Source organism: Scardinius erythrophthalmus, assembly GCF_964197995.2.
Source record: "Scardinius erythrophthalmus genome assembly, chromosome: 12".
Classification (NCBI taxonomy): Eukaryota; Metazoa; Chordata; class Actinopteri; order Cypriniformes; family Leuciscidae; genus Scardinius; species Scardinius erythrophthalmus.
Genome location: NC_138232.1, coordinates 15,491,631 through 15,503,929, shown reverse-complemented (window position 1 = coordinate 15,503,929; position 12,299 = coordinate 15,491,631). Strand labels below are relative to the sequence as shown.

General features: G+C 38.2%; 1 protein-coding gene across 4 annotated transcripts in view; it reads left to right on the top strand.

Annotated features, from left to right (window-relative positions):
- pik3r3b (phosphoinositide-3-kinase, regulatory subunit 3b (gamma)) overlaps positions 1 to 6,162 on the top strand; it is a 190,893-nt gene extending 184,731 nt beyond the window's left edge. For all 4 annotated transcript variants that reach the window (XM_081380849.1, XM_081380848.1, XM_081380850.1 and 1 more), the window contains 8 exons: positions 1,842 to 1,940; positions 2,032 to 2,212; positions 2,750 to 2,875; positions 3,055 to 3,197; positions 3,280 to 3,456; positions 3,550 to 3,624; positions 3,726 to 3,896; positions 4,537 to 6,162. In XM_081380849.1, coding sequence (XP_081236975.1) covers positions 1,842 to 1,940; positions 2,032 to 2,212; positions 2,750 to 2,875; positions 3,055 to 3,197; positions 3,280 to 3,456; positions 3,550 to 3,624; positions 3,726 to 3,896; positions 4,537 to 4,738 — 1,174 coding nt within the window. In that variant the 3' untranslated portion in view covers positions 4,739 to 6,162. The remainder of the gene's footprint in view (positions 1 to 1,841; positions 1,941 to 2,031; positions 2,213 to 2,749; positions 2,876 to 3,054; positions 3,198 to 3,279; positions 3,457 to 3,549; positions 3,625 to 3,725; positions 3,897 to 4,536) is intronic.
- Positions 6,163 to 12,299: the final 6,137 nt, after the last annotated feature.

Genomic DNA, 12,299 nt, shown 5'->3' with positions numbered 1-12,299 from the left:
TCGCACACACATTATTTGTTTAGCTTTAGAAATAACGATGTCCACAGACAAGGTAGAGTATGTTGCATGATTTTATGAAAGTATGATTTGCAACATCAGAAATGGCAATTTTTTTTATATAGGCTCCACCCATCGGCTATAGTAACGCTTGCCGTAAAGCAAGTCAAATTTGTAGTTTCTTATCTCTCATTTGAACTCCAGATCTGCTACCTGATCTGACAAACTTGCATAGTGCGGTTATAGCCGATAGAGGCCCTGTTACGAGTTGAACCACTGAAACGATTTTGGAAACATTATTTTAAGGTACTAAAGAATCTTTGGTGTTGCTTTAAATATTCATATTTTTCTTATACAAACTCATCGCTTCGCTTCATTAACCCCCTGGTGCCATGTGGAACACTTTTATAATGGATGGATGCACTTTTATGGACTTCAAAACATAAACAGCCGTTCACTGCCATTATAAATCTTGGAAGAGCCAGGACATGTATTCGTCTGAAAGAAGAATGTCATATACACCTAGGATGACTAGAGGGTGAGTAAATCTTGGGCTAAGTTTCATTTTTGGGTGAACTATTCCTTTAAGGCCAATATGACATTAACATTGACTATAATATGTACTTACTTAATTACTTCCTTATCGTATTGTGCACAATTCATCTGTACATGTTATTTCAAACATGTTTTTCTTAACAATTGCTTTATCATAGGTGTTTATCAAAATTAAGGCTGCATAACGTGGTAAAAAAAACACATAATTTAGTTGAATTATAGTGTCAAATATAACTGTGCTTTGCCCAGCACTTCTAGTTCATTGTCCAAGTGTCTCCTCCATCCAGCTGTTTTTTAAATGCAAAAACACATCCCAGGTTCTCCACTTTACACTGGCATCACTACTGCTTGCTCATCATGCGTTCAACGTCATTGGTGAACGGTCGCTAACCTAGTCTTTCCTCTTCTCCCTGCATCTCCATACACTTTTAATATATTTAAATCATATTGCAATACTTTTTCTTGCGCTGAAGATCTTGTTTCATTTGTCACATGACAAGTGAAATTGCTTGTGAATATTATTTCATGTTGATCTGATTGCTAAAATTATTGGAAGCTTCTCAAATCCAAACATTTTACTAAAATAGGGCACCTCCCCTTAACAGTGAACTTGCTGATACAGTGCAGCCTAAAAATGTACCTGATTCCCACAGCTCCTAGTGTAGGAGTTTAGAGATGACTCCTCCCCCAGAAAGGTGGGAGCATTGCTTAGTCAAAGGCTCCTTACCTCAGCAGCCCAAAATAGGCTAAATATACCCCCTCCCGAGAGCCAGGGTCAGCTGAGCTCCAGCATGACTAGGTTGTTGGCTGTCAGGAGAATGGGAGGAGAACTGAGAGTCGAGTGGTGTGACATTCCTCCCAGACTGACTAAAATAGAGAAGGGGGCAAAAAAGCAGGAAAGTCTTTGAAGCCTGACAGCTCCTCCGCTGGTCGTCTGGAGGCATTTTTAAAGCGGCAGACTGTCTGATTTCAAGACAAGAGCTTGAGGCATCAGTGTACATGTGGGCGTGCAGGACGAGGTCAACAGTTAAACTGTTCAAAGATGTCTCGCTCTCTCCCAGACAACATGGTCACAGACCGTGCCTTTGCCCTCTGCCAGACCAAATACAGCCGGGCAAAGATAAATAATTTTTTTGTGTGTCATCACTTTCCGAAGAGTGAAGTACAAGGAACTTATTTTTGCTGAAATTACTAATTACCAAGAGCAAGAATTGATGTTGTAATACGCAAATACAAGATTTGAGTATTTGCACCACTCACTCTTTTCTTTCTCCATCATTTCTGTGCAGGGAAGAGGTGAATGACAAACTGAGAGACATGCCTGATGGTACTTTCCTGGTACGGGACGCCTCGACAAAGATGCAGGGAGATTACACGCTAACACTAAGGTAACTCAGAATATTTTCGAGACCTTCTTCAAAACCTCTCATTCTGTCTTTATTGAACCGTGGTCCAACACAATCTTCTTTTTCCCTGCAGGAAAGGTGGAAACAATAAGCTAATAAAGATCTACCACCGAGATGGGAAGTACGGTTTCTCCGACCCGCTCACATTCGGTTCAGTGGTGGAGCTCATCAGTCACTACAGGCACGAGTCACTGGCCCAGTACAACACCAAACTGGACGTTAAGCTCATGTATCCGGTCTCCCGCTTCCAGCAGGTAAATGGGTTTAGGTTGTGGGTGGGGGTATCATATTTACAGCCTCCCTGCCTTTCCTTTTACCTCTTTGTCCTCCCACCTCACCCTCCCTCACTCCGACCTTAAAGAGCGTGTTTGCTGAATGAATTGTGCTGCTTGTTGTGAGTGAAACTGCAGAGGCAGCAGATGCTTTTGGCATGAAATATTACTTTGTTTATTGCCACAGCAGCGCACCTCCTAAATAATTGCACACATCCACAATGTCGAAAGGCCATCCAGGCATTTATTTGTTTCCCCCTTTCTCCCTTGCCCTCCCGGTATCTTTCTCAGACACACAGGTGCTCATTATTTAGGGGGTTCCACAAGTGTAAGCCCTTGAGAGGCATTTACAGATTCCAAGATTTTTATAAATTCCTGGAAGAAAATTCCTGAAAAATGGCTTTCACTTTGTAAGCAAAACCTGCAGTATGTTTCTGCGAGCAGTCCTTTTTTCCCACCTCACTTTTCTCCTCTCAGCAATTCATATCAATAACAATGCATTTACTCTCGCTCTCTCAGGATCAGCTGGTGAAAGAGGACAACATTGATGCAGTGGGGAGGAAACTCCAGGAATATCACAATCAATATCAGGAGAAGAGTAAAGAATATGACAGACTCTATGAGGAGCACACAAAAACCTCACAGGTACGCCTCTTAGAACATCGTTATATGATCGATAGACAACCAAATCATTTGCTCCAGCACTACACGCCACATGTATGACATGGACACAATTTAGTTTGTTTCAGAAGCTGATTGACCAATTAACCAACTTTATTAAGAGGCGCATCACATACTATGATATATTTTTTATTTGATTGCAGGAGATCCAGATGAAACGTACTGCAATAGAGGCCTTCAACGAGACCATTAAAATTTTTGAAGAACAATGTCACACACAGGAACGCTACAGTAAAGAATACATTGAGAGATTCCGCAGAGAGGGCAACGACAAAGAGATTGAGAGGTACGCAAAGTCCACAGTTAAGAGCTCTCCGTTTGGCAGCCTTGATCTATGGGTTTACAAACTGTGCTTGTTTCTTTCTCAGGATCATGATGAACTACGAGAAGCTCAAATCCCGTTTGGGCGAGATTCACGACAGTAAGACTCGGCTTGAACAGGACCTGAAAACGCAGGCTATGGACAACAGGGAGACGGACAAGAAAATGAACAGCCTAAAGCCAGATCTTATTCAGCTCAGAAAGATTAGAGATCAGTACCTTGTGTAAGAAGCCTTCCTTTTGTCACCATTATTATTATGTTTGAGTGGACAGTTTTCCTCCCTGTATTAACACACTATTGCTTCTTTCCCATGCAGTTGGCTCAATCATAAAGGGGTTCGACAGAAAAGAATAAACGATTGGCTGGGGATCAAAAACGAGAACACGGATGAGTAAGTTAAATCTTCATGTATTACTTTAAATTTGAGATCACAGGTTTAGTAAATATCTGGCTCCATCACAGCATCTAACACATTTCTTTTCATAATCACAGCACCTATTTTGTGAGTGAGGAGGATGAGAATCTGCCACATTACGATGAGAAGAGCTGGTTTGTCGGTGACCTGAACCGAACGCAGGCGGAGGACTTGCTACTCGGCAAACCTGACGGAGCCTTCCTCATCCGCGAGAGCAGCAAGAAGGGCTGTTACGCCTGCTCTGTTGTGTGAGTATCTTAAGATGAAGTAGACACAGTGAAGGGAGAGTTATGGCAATGAAACAGGAGAAACATTTTTTTTTTTTTTTGTCATTATTATTTATTAGTTTATTTTACTCACTAAAATGGTATATAGTTTTAGAAGAAAATAAAGTTTTAGTTCAATATAATATACAATAAACTTGCGTTAAACTTTTAACATTTATTAGGGCTGTTTCAGTCTATAAAGGTTTTGTTTTTTTTTTTGTTTTTTTTGGTGCCTCCACCTACCTGTCACATAGAGGTATACAATTCTGTTCAGCTTATTCTTTTAGGCTATTTTTTTGTTGTTATAGTACTGACCTAGCATGTGAGAGATGCAGGTTAAAATCTGGTCTCCTGTTTCTGGTCCCCAGTAACTTCCCATCTCATCACCACAATAAAAAGTTAGCATAATTAAAGTTAGATCTATTTTTCTCAGTCTTTCTTAATATTTATTAAGGCTGTACTTTTTCCCACAACACATCAATGTACTGATCCCATTTGATTGTTCTGCAAGACTGAATCAGTCACCTTTAGCGCTTTATTAACTTTGCTTTATCTTTGTCTGAGGTCAGATTCTGGTTCAGAATCACCTTGATAATGAGATCTCTCATGTTTCTGTCTGTAGTGTGGAAGGCGAGGTGAAGCACTGCGTCATCTACAGCACACCCCGCGGATACGGTTTCGCAGAGCCCTACAACTTGTACAGCACTCTGAAAGACTTGGTCCTGCACTACCACCAGACCTCACTGGTCCAGCACAATGACTCGCTCAACGTGCGGCTGGCGTACCCAGTGTATGCACAGATGTCCTCAGGCCCCCGGAGATGAAGACTTGCCCCCCGCCCAAAAATAAAAACAACAACTCTAGACTCATGGGAGGGTGTTCTGAACAAAAAAAAAACATACTAACAAAAAAGAAAGAAACACTTGCTGCAACACACACGTCAGCCACCTTGGAGTTATATATTTTTACAAGAACAATTTGGAGGGCATTCTTTCTAAAGACTGCTTGATTTGCACAAGGAAGTTTTAAATGTTTGTGAATGTGAAAAAAAGCAGAAGGAAGCAGAGGAGGCGAGTTTCAGGTGACCTGCGCTGCTACCTAAACTCCAGCTGGGACTTTTTTTACATGCTCCATTTTAGCTTTTAGCTTAAGCTTCTTCTTTTTTCATCCTGCCTTTATTTTCTCACATCCTTCCATTTTTTTCAGTTTTTTTTTTCTGTATTGTATTGTTTTGCATACTACTTAACTAAATGTAAGGCAGGAAAAATATTTAGTTTGTTTAAATTTCTTCATTTCTCTTTCACTCTACGTTTAAAAAAGGCAAAAACTATGTAGCAAACAGACGACTGACACTTTCCAGAGTGTCCTCACAGTGACTGCTGCTGAATGAGGGATTGTGGGATGGTTTGGGAGGGCACAAATGAAAATGTGTTGTAGTCTTAAAAAGAAAAGCTTGTTTTAAAACTAACCTTAGAGGTGTTTATTTTATTTTTTTCTTCGTTTTCTGTTTGACTGGATTAAAATTCCTTTCTAAGCAGTTAAGATTGTTACAGTTCAGTACAGACCAAAGTTGGCATGGGGAGGACTTTTTTTTTTGTAAATTTGGCTTATATTAATTAAGTGGAAAGATACGCAATACACATTGTTTGCAAACTACACAAAATAGATTGCATCTGTGTCCTGTGAATGGAAGCTCTGTTTTTTGTTTGTTTTTTACGAACCAAAATCGCATGCACAGACACAGTCGACATAAAGCACTTATATAGAAATATGACCGCTGCACGTGTGTACACCAAATTTGAAATAACAATTATTCATGTGTGGTTTTTAAGTAATGTGGCATCTTAATGCTTAATGTCTGGTCTAGAACAATTGGATTTGTGTAACTGTCAGACATATGTGCAAGAAAATGTTCTTTAGTAAGCGGGAGCAGCGTTATATCAGATGTGCTTTTGTACGTAGCTTGAAAAAAGTGCAATCCAGCTTTTGATGGTAGAGAAGTGGTCTGTCAGAGAGATACACAAACTGCTCTCAGTTGCATCAAAAAGCGATAATCACTTGAACCTTTGGAAGAATTTCCTTTGGAAAAAAAATCCCCTTTATTGCCTAGTGCTTCTCTTTTTTTTTTTTTTCTTTTTTTTTTTTTCTTTTGTTGCAGGTTGACTCGTTCTGTATCAGAAAAGAGAAAGTACACTTTTCATTGTTTGGCTGCCTGTTGGTTTTAATGTCGCACAATAAAACCTTTATGAAAATATATTCACAGCTATATGCACAATATTCACTGTCGGTACGTTAGTTATGTCAATTGCTGTTACTTTACGGGCTTCTGGCATGCATATGTCCAGTTGAGAATTTCAATTCACATTGTCATTTTTCTTTTGCTCTCACAGTTTCCCCACTTTTTACAATTTGGCCATATGTTGCAAGCGCTACAAGCAGACTGTTACAGTTTTACGGGCCATTGACCAGCACAGACAGCCAGTGGGATCGCCCTCACCCACCAACTGCAACTACCCAACTCACCTCTCAATGCACAGCATGCTACATAAAATAAAAAAGCAGTATATAGTGAAAACTGAATTCAACTAAATGACATTATTTGTCAAAACACTCATGGCTTTTCATAACTATTTTATGTTTTGATGCATTGCAGTGAATTTGTACAATCTCATTTGTACATTTTCGTAAAAATCTGCTTACGGCCAATTGATGGTTACTTTTTTTTCACATGAAATCGCCAAAGCAAAAAATGGTTATATTTTCTCATGAGACCAGGTTGTTATTTGTTGAGTGTTCACTGTGTTATTTGAGAAGGAAAACTTCAGGTGAAGTCTACTGGTGGATGGTTAGTGGGTGAATTTGATGGTGACGGGCCCAAATAGAAAGAGCATTCAGTCAGATCAGCTGTTGAGTTGAACTTACAACCTACAGTCCTAATGAAAACCACATGCAGACAGGGCAACGGATGGAGGTTTTTCCCATCCGCTATTCATTTCAGCTGCCCTTCCTTTTGCTTTTGCAAGCCAGGGTTGATTTGGTGTTATTGGCAGGACTCCGTGTTCTTGTCTAGTCTGCTCTACCATCGCTGTGGCACGACCTGAACACGCTAACCTCGGCAGATCAGCTGCTTGATTTTGGTTTGGCCGTTTACAAATACGTCTTTGCAGCTTTGGTGCTGCCATCTTTTCTATGGAAAGTTTTGGGTTACTGTGTTCTATAACATAGGTCCAGCTTTATTTTCTTCATTTTATTCTATCCTCCAAATGTTTTGAGGTTCAGATTCATGTTTTTGTTGTTGTTGTGTTTGTTTGAAGCTGGGCCCTTGAGGGGCCCCTGTCTATTACTTGAACTCTTGCATCACTCACCATTGAATGTCTTTAATACATAGATACATTTATTAAAACACAGGAAATCCCTTTTATGGCATGAATGGATTGAGTATAAAACGTGTGAACATTTACTCTTTAAGACTGGAACTCATCTTGTGTGTTTTGTTGAAAGTAAAGGGGTTTATTTATGTTCACTGAGCTCAAGTATTACTGGAGTCCAGTATAGCACACATCATATTTGAAAGTATTAGAGTTATTTACTAGGCTGGTCACAAGCTTATTTTATGTTTGACAATTCACGCCATGGTCATACCTGACATTGTTTGAAGAGCTGTTTGGAAAAAATGTTTTGATCACCTTTTTTTGCTATTTTTATTAGCGTTTTCGCAGGCATTGAGACCAAAGATTTAAGTTTGGTTTGTTTTATTTTCTTGCGCAGTACTAGTTTTGAAGAGATGCGTAATCTTCTTCCCTTGTATTTCAATTGCCTTGCTTCCTTGCAAACTTAATTTTGTGTCTTAGGTTTTGGTTTGCTATCGCTAGCCCTCGCTTTAATGTTTTTATTACTGTCCACATATTTAAGGGTTCACTGTGGATTGGCTGGGGTGCATTTTTTTTTTGCCATTTTAAAACTGATGACAATTTGTTTACTGAAATTAAATGTAGTTTTGTTTAGTCTCAAAGTGAACAGACTGGCCTAAAGCAAATTTTTGCACTCGCTATTTGTAAAAGGTATACTTTTTTTGTGTGTGTGCCATCCTAGTTTTTCCTTGTCATGAACTTGTCTCTTAGGTCACTAAACCACCTCTAAAATCACCCAAATCAAGTGTTTCTTTGCCTCTTTTATTTACAGAATAGTCTCGAATTCACAGACTCCAACCGTTTCTTTTTCTTTCTGTTTTGTAAAATTCATATAAAGAAAACAGACAACCCTATACCATAGATATGTTTTTGTTTTTTAAGAGAAAAAACTGATTGTCGTTGTCTTCAGGGCATAAAGCAGTGGGGTTTGTTGGCTTTTTTGTTCCTATACTATAGAAAGCAAGAAATATTCTGTTTTTCTTTTTCCTTCCGGAAGTTTTCAGGGACACAAAGCATTGCATTGGGAAATCGTATGAGAGACATTTACTAGAGTGCTTTTTTGTATTGAAGTGGGAATGAGGGAAGCTCACACATTACAAGCTGACAAAATCAACAGTGCATTGCTTCAAAAGCTCAGAGGGTTTGTACCAAAACAACCTTATTTGACTCATAACTGCTTGAGTTTACAGTTAGACTCGATACAAAGCAGGTGTTATGACTAGAAGAGCTGGCTATGTTTTTTCCGGACTGTTAACTAGCACTGGCTATTTGCCCCCATGTGCAGTTCTGCAAAGTTTTATTTGCAGTCAGGTTTGAATATGTTGTGATTCTCATTGGGAGTCTTTTGTGTTCTGACCACAGCTGTCCCACCATGATATCCAGCACATTTCTTTATATATATATATATATATATATATATATATATATATATATATATATATATATATATATATATATATATATATATATATATATATATATATATATATATAAAGGTTTTCAAAAAAAAAAAAAGAAAAAAAAAAAAAACACTCTCCTTCCCACTTTGACATACGTAAAACCCAGCATGCTTCTTTTGGTACTCTTGACTGTTGTTTTGTGTAAAAAATGAATAAATAAACAAAAAAAGTCAAACAAAAAAAAAAAAAGATGTGGAACAAGAACTGTTAATTGTCTGTTTATGGTGTCGTCAAATATAAATTTTAATATAGCTTATGAGAAAAGACTGCTTTTTTTTTTTACCTGACATAATTTGGAGCGCTTTGTTGCAGTGACTAAAAGCAAAATGATGTTTACAAAAACTGAGACAGAGGAGCTGAAGCAATAGACAACAGCGTGTCCAGTACCGTTTGCACAACCTGTACCGACTCAGTAACGAATAAATGCATCTCATCGAATGTTTTCTTTACGGCACGCTCGGATCATCTTATTGACCGAATACACACTTAGTTCTGCATAAAACGAAATATTTCCTTAAAACACCAGCAGTGTTTTTCATCTCTGGACTTTTATAGACTCAGCTTGAGCAATAAGCCATGGGCCCTCGATGTCCAAGTAACATACTGCAATGAAAATAAACATGTTGCTCCAGCTCCGCTTGAAATATCCTTCTATAACAAGTGTTTCATGTCTTATTCAGACAAGTTATGGCACAAAAGGACATGAGACACTGTTATCTATTATAGATGTCAGAAATCCTCTCTCTCAGTGTTTGAATATCATTGTTGCTTCAGACTTATCAGTATTATTCAGTTACGATTTCCATCACAAAGCATTTTCTTGTATCTGTTTCAATAGTTTGTATTGGTTGTAGACTCTCCATTGTTATGAGGTGAACTCATGTATATATTCAATGGAACTCCACATTATTCAGTTCTCTTGCAGAATAAAGAAAATATTTTGTTCAAAATCTCTTATCTCTGCATATTTTTCTGTTGGATCAGTGGGTTCTTTTTATTGGTTATAGCCTACATGGTAGTAATAGTAACGCAATTTTAAACGTCTTTTATCCTTATTTTAAATCATTTGAAATATGTGTAAATCCTTAAACTCTCTTCAAGTTTGAAGGCTGCACATTTGCTGGTAATGTACCAACTATTTTAGCGACATTAAATATTAAACCCATATTCATTTAATTTTGGAGCAATCTCTTAATTTAGTAATACAGTTTTTCACAAGACGCATTTCTTGAAACCTTCATTAAACACAAAGTCAAATCTTCAAACTAAATTCTGGGAAGGATATATAGCGACCATACCTCTTGGGATTCCAATTGGATAACCCTGCTTTAGGGGTTCCGTTCTGTTACAATGCTAAAAAAAATGAGAGATTCATTCTGCCTTAGCATTGCGTCTTCATGTTGGGTCCAGCCTGAGGACTTTGTCCACATCACAGGCAATGTTGTCTCTTGCCAGGCAAAGGGAAAACCTCTCCCCATGCATTGCTCTTGCTCGTTCTCGTCCTCATCCTCTTCCTCCTCGTCCACCACCTCTTATTCCTCCTCTACTTCTCAGATTGTTTCCATCCATTGTTGGTCAATATTCAGTGCACCTGTGCCACCAGCGCACTCTGAACTGGCTTATATTTTGTACAGTTGGTTTGATCACAGAAGTGTGAACAATTTAGAGTCGTTGTGTGTAATTGGTGATAATTGTGTTTTAATATAGTGCTTAACTTTTGCCGCTCTTGTTTACGATTTTCCAACACATGCATCACAATGTTTTAGAATGTGCTTAGAGTTTTGCAGAAAGAGCGCATGAGAATTTCAAATGGTGTCTAACTACCTGAACTCGTTTATGGTTTTGCCAAATTAGTGAATTATTTGATAAAAACGTTTAGGCCACTAAGCATTTGGTTCAGAGAATGGGGTTTAGAGTTTTAGCAATTGTGTAATATACTGCTATCTTTATATACGGATTAAAGGTCCCGTATTATGCCCCTTGTCACAAGATGTAAAATAAGTCTCTGATGTCCCCAGAGTGTGTATGTGAAGTTTCAGCTCAAAATACCCCACAGATCATTTTTTACAGCATGTTTAAATTGTCATTTTTTGGGGCTCAGAAAAACGCGCTGTTTTAGTGTGTGCCCTTTAAATGCAAATGAGCTGCTGCTGGACGACACAGGGGGCGGAGCTTCATGAGCTCGCGCTCAGTCTCTCAGGACAATTTCATCTCACGGAATGATGATAATGTCAGAAACTCTCAGTAACGTGTTCATTTCGAGTCGGACAATAATGCCTACAGAGTCAGAGTGCTGTATAGAGATGGAACAGGTATAGTTTAGTAGTTTAATTACGGTTATTATAACGTATTTGTCATCTGCTTGTATGTATCCATTATTAATAGCCTACAAGTCTGCTGTTTCGGACCAGGTCCGAATGATGATCAAACATATTCTGATGAGTTTAATAAAGTTTATTGTACATCACAAAAAAGATGAAGCGTCAGTTTTACTTCAGAAAATCACCGTAAGAGCTGAGTAAACACAGTAAGTTATAAGAAGTGCGCAAGTACATGAACGAATTTCGGTAGAGTTGAGGGAGCATTCCTGTGGGCGGAGGTTAGTCAAAAAACTGGTCTACTGACGTCATTAAAGAAGGAAGTAGAGGGATGTAGTCCAAACGGGCCGTTCGATGTAGGCGACTTCTGTTAGCCCTGACGAAAGCCTTGTTGGCTGAAACGCGTAGGCATGTTTTTATTTTTATACTAGCCATGGATTAATAAAGGCTTTTTAATCTTCATCCTCCTGAGTGCCTCAGACCTTTATCTCAAAATATATGTGACTTCTGTTAAATAAAATATCTCGCTTGGCATTGAATTTTGAGCTTTATAATTTTACAGATATTATTTATACTCTAACAACAACATTACACACTAACTAAAGTTTGAAACATGGGATCACGAAGAACGGGACCTTTAACACTTGTCAGATACGTAAGTGGAGTTATGTCAGATATTTTAAATATTGACAAATCTTGTATTTACAAGATGAATGAATTGAGACAACATGATGTTTCAAACTGATTTTCAGCTTCATCTATTCAATTGTCTCCACCACCAGACTAGAGGTCAGTTTATGGTTTTGACTATAAAGCATAATATGCTTGTAACATATTTATTAATGCAAGCCATTTTAGTTAGTTTTATGGTGTTATCAGCTATCAAATTTGGAAAATAATCTAAATGTCCAAAACAATTTCTTAAAGGTCGCCTGTAGTCAATAATTGTATCCTTTAAAACCCATATTTGATCAGCAAAATTACATATTTAAAAGTTTTTTCCTGCCTTAAAATAGTTTGAATGTAATACCCTTGCCTCATTTAGTAATCACGGTTCAAATTAGCCCCGCCCCCACTCACTCACACCAGCGATTTCAAACCGCATTTTTGAGACTGTCTTCGGTTCACTGCAGTATAAAGTAGAAAACACTCAGCCATGGTGCTTACATGAATTTGCACTTGATTTGTCTTAAAGTA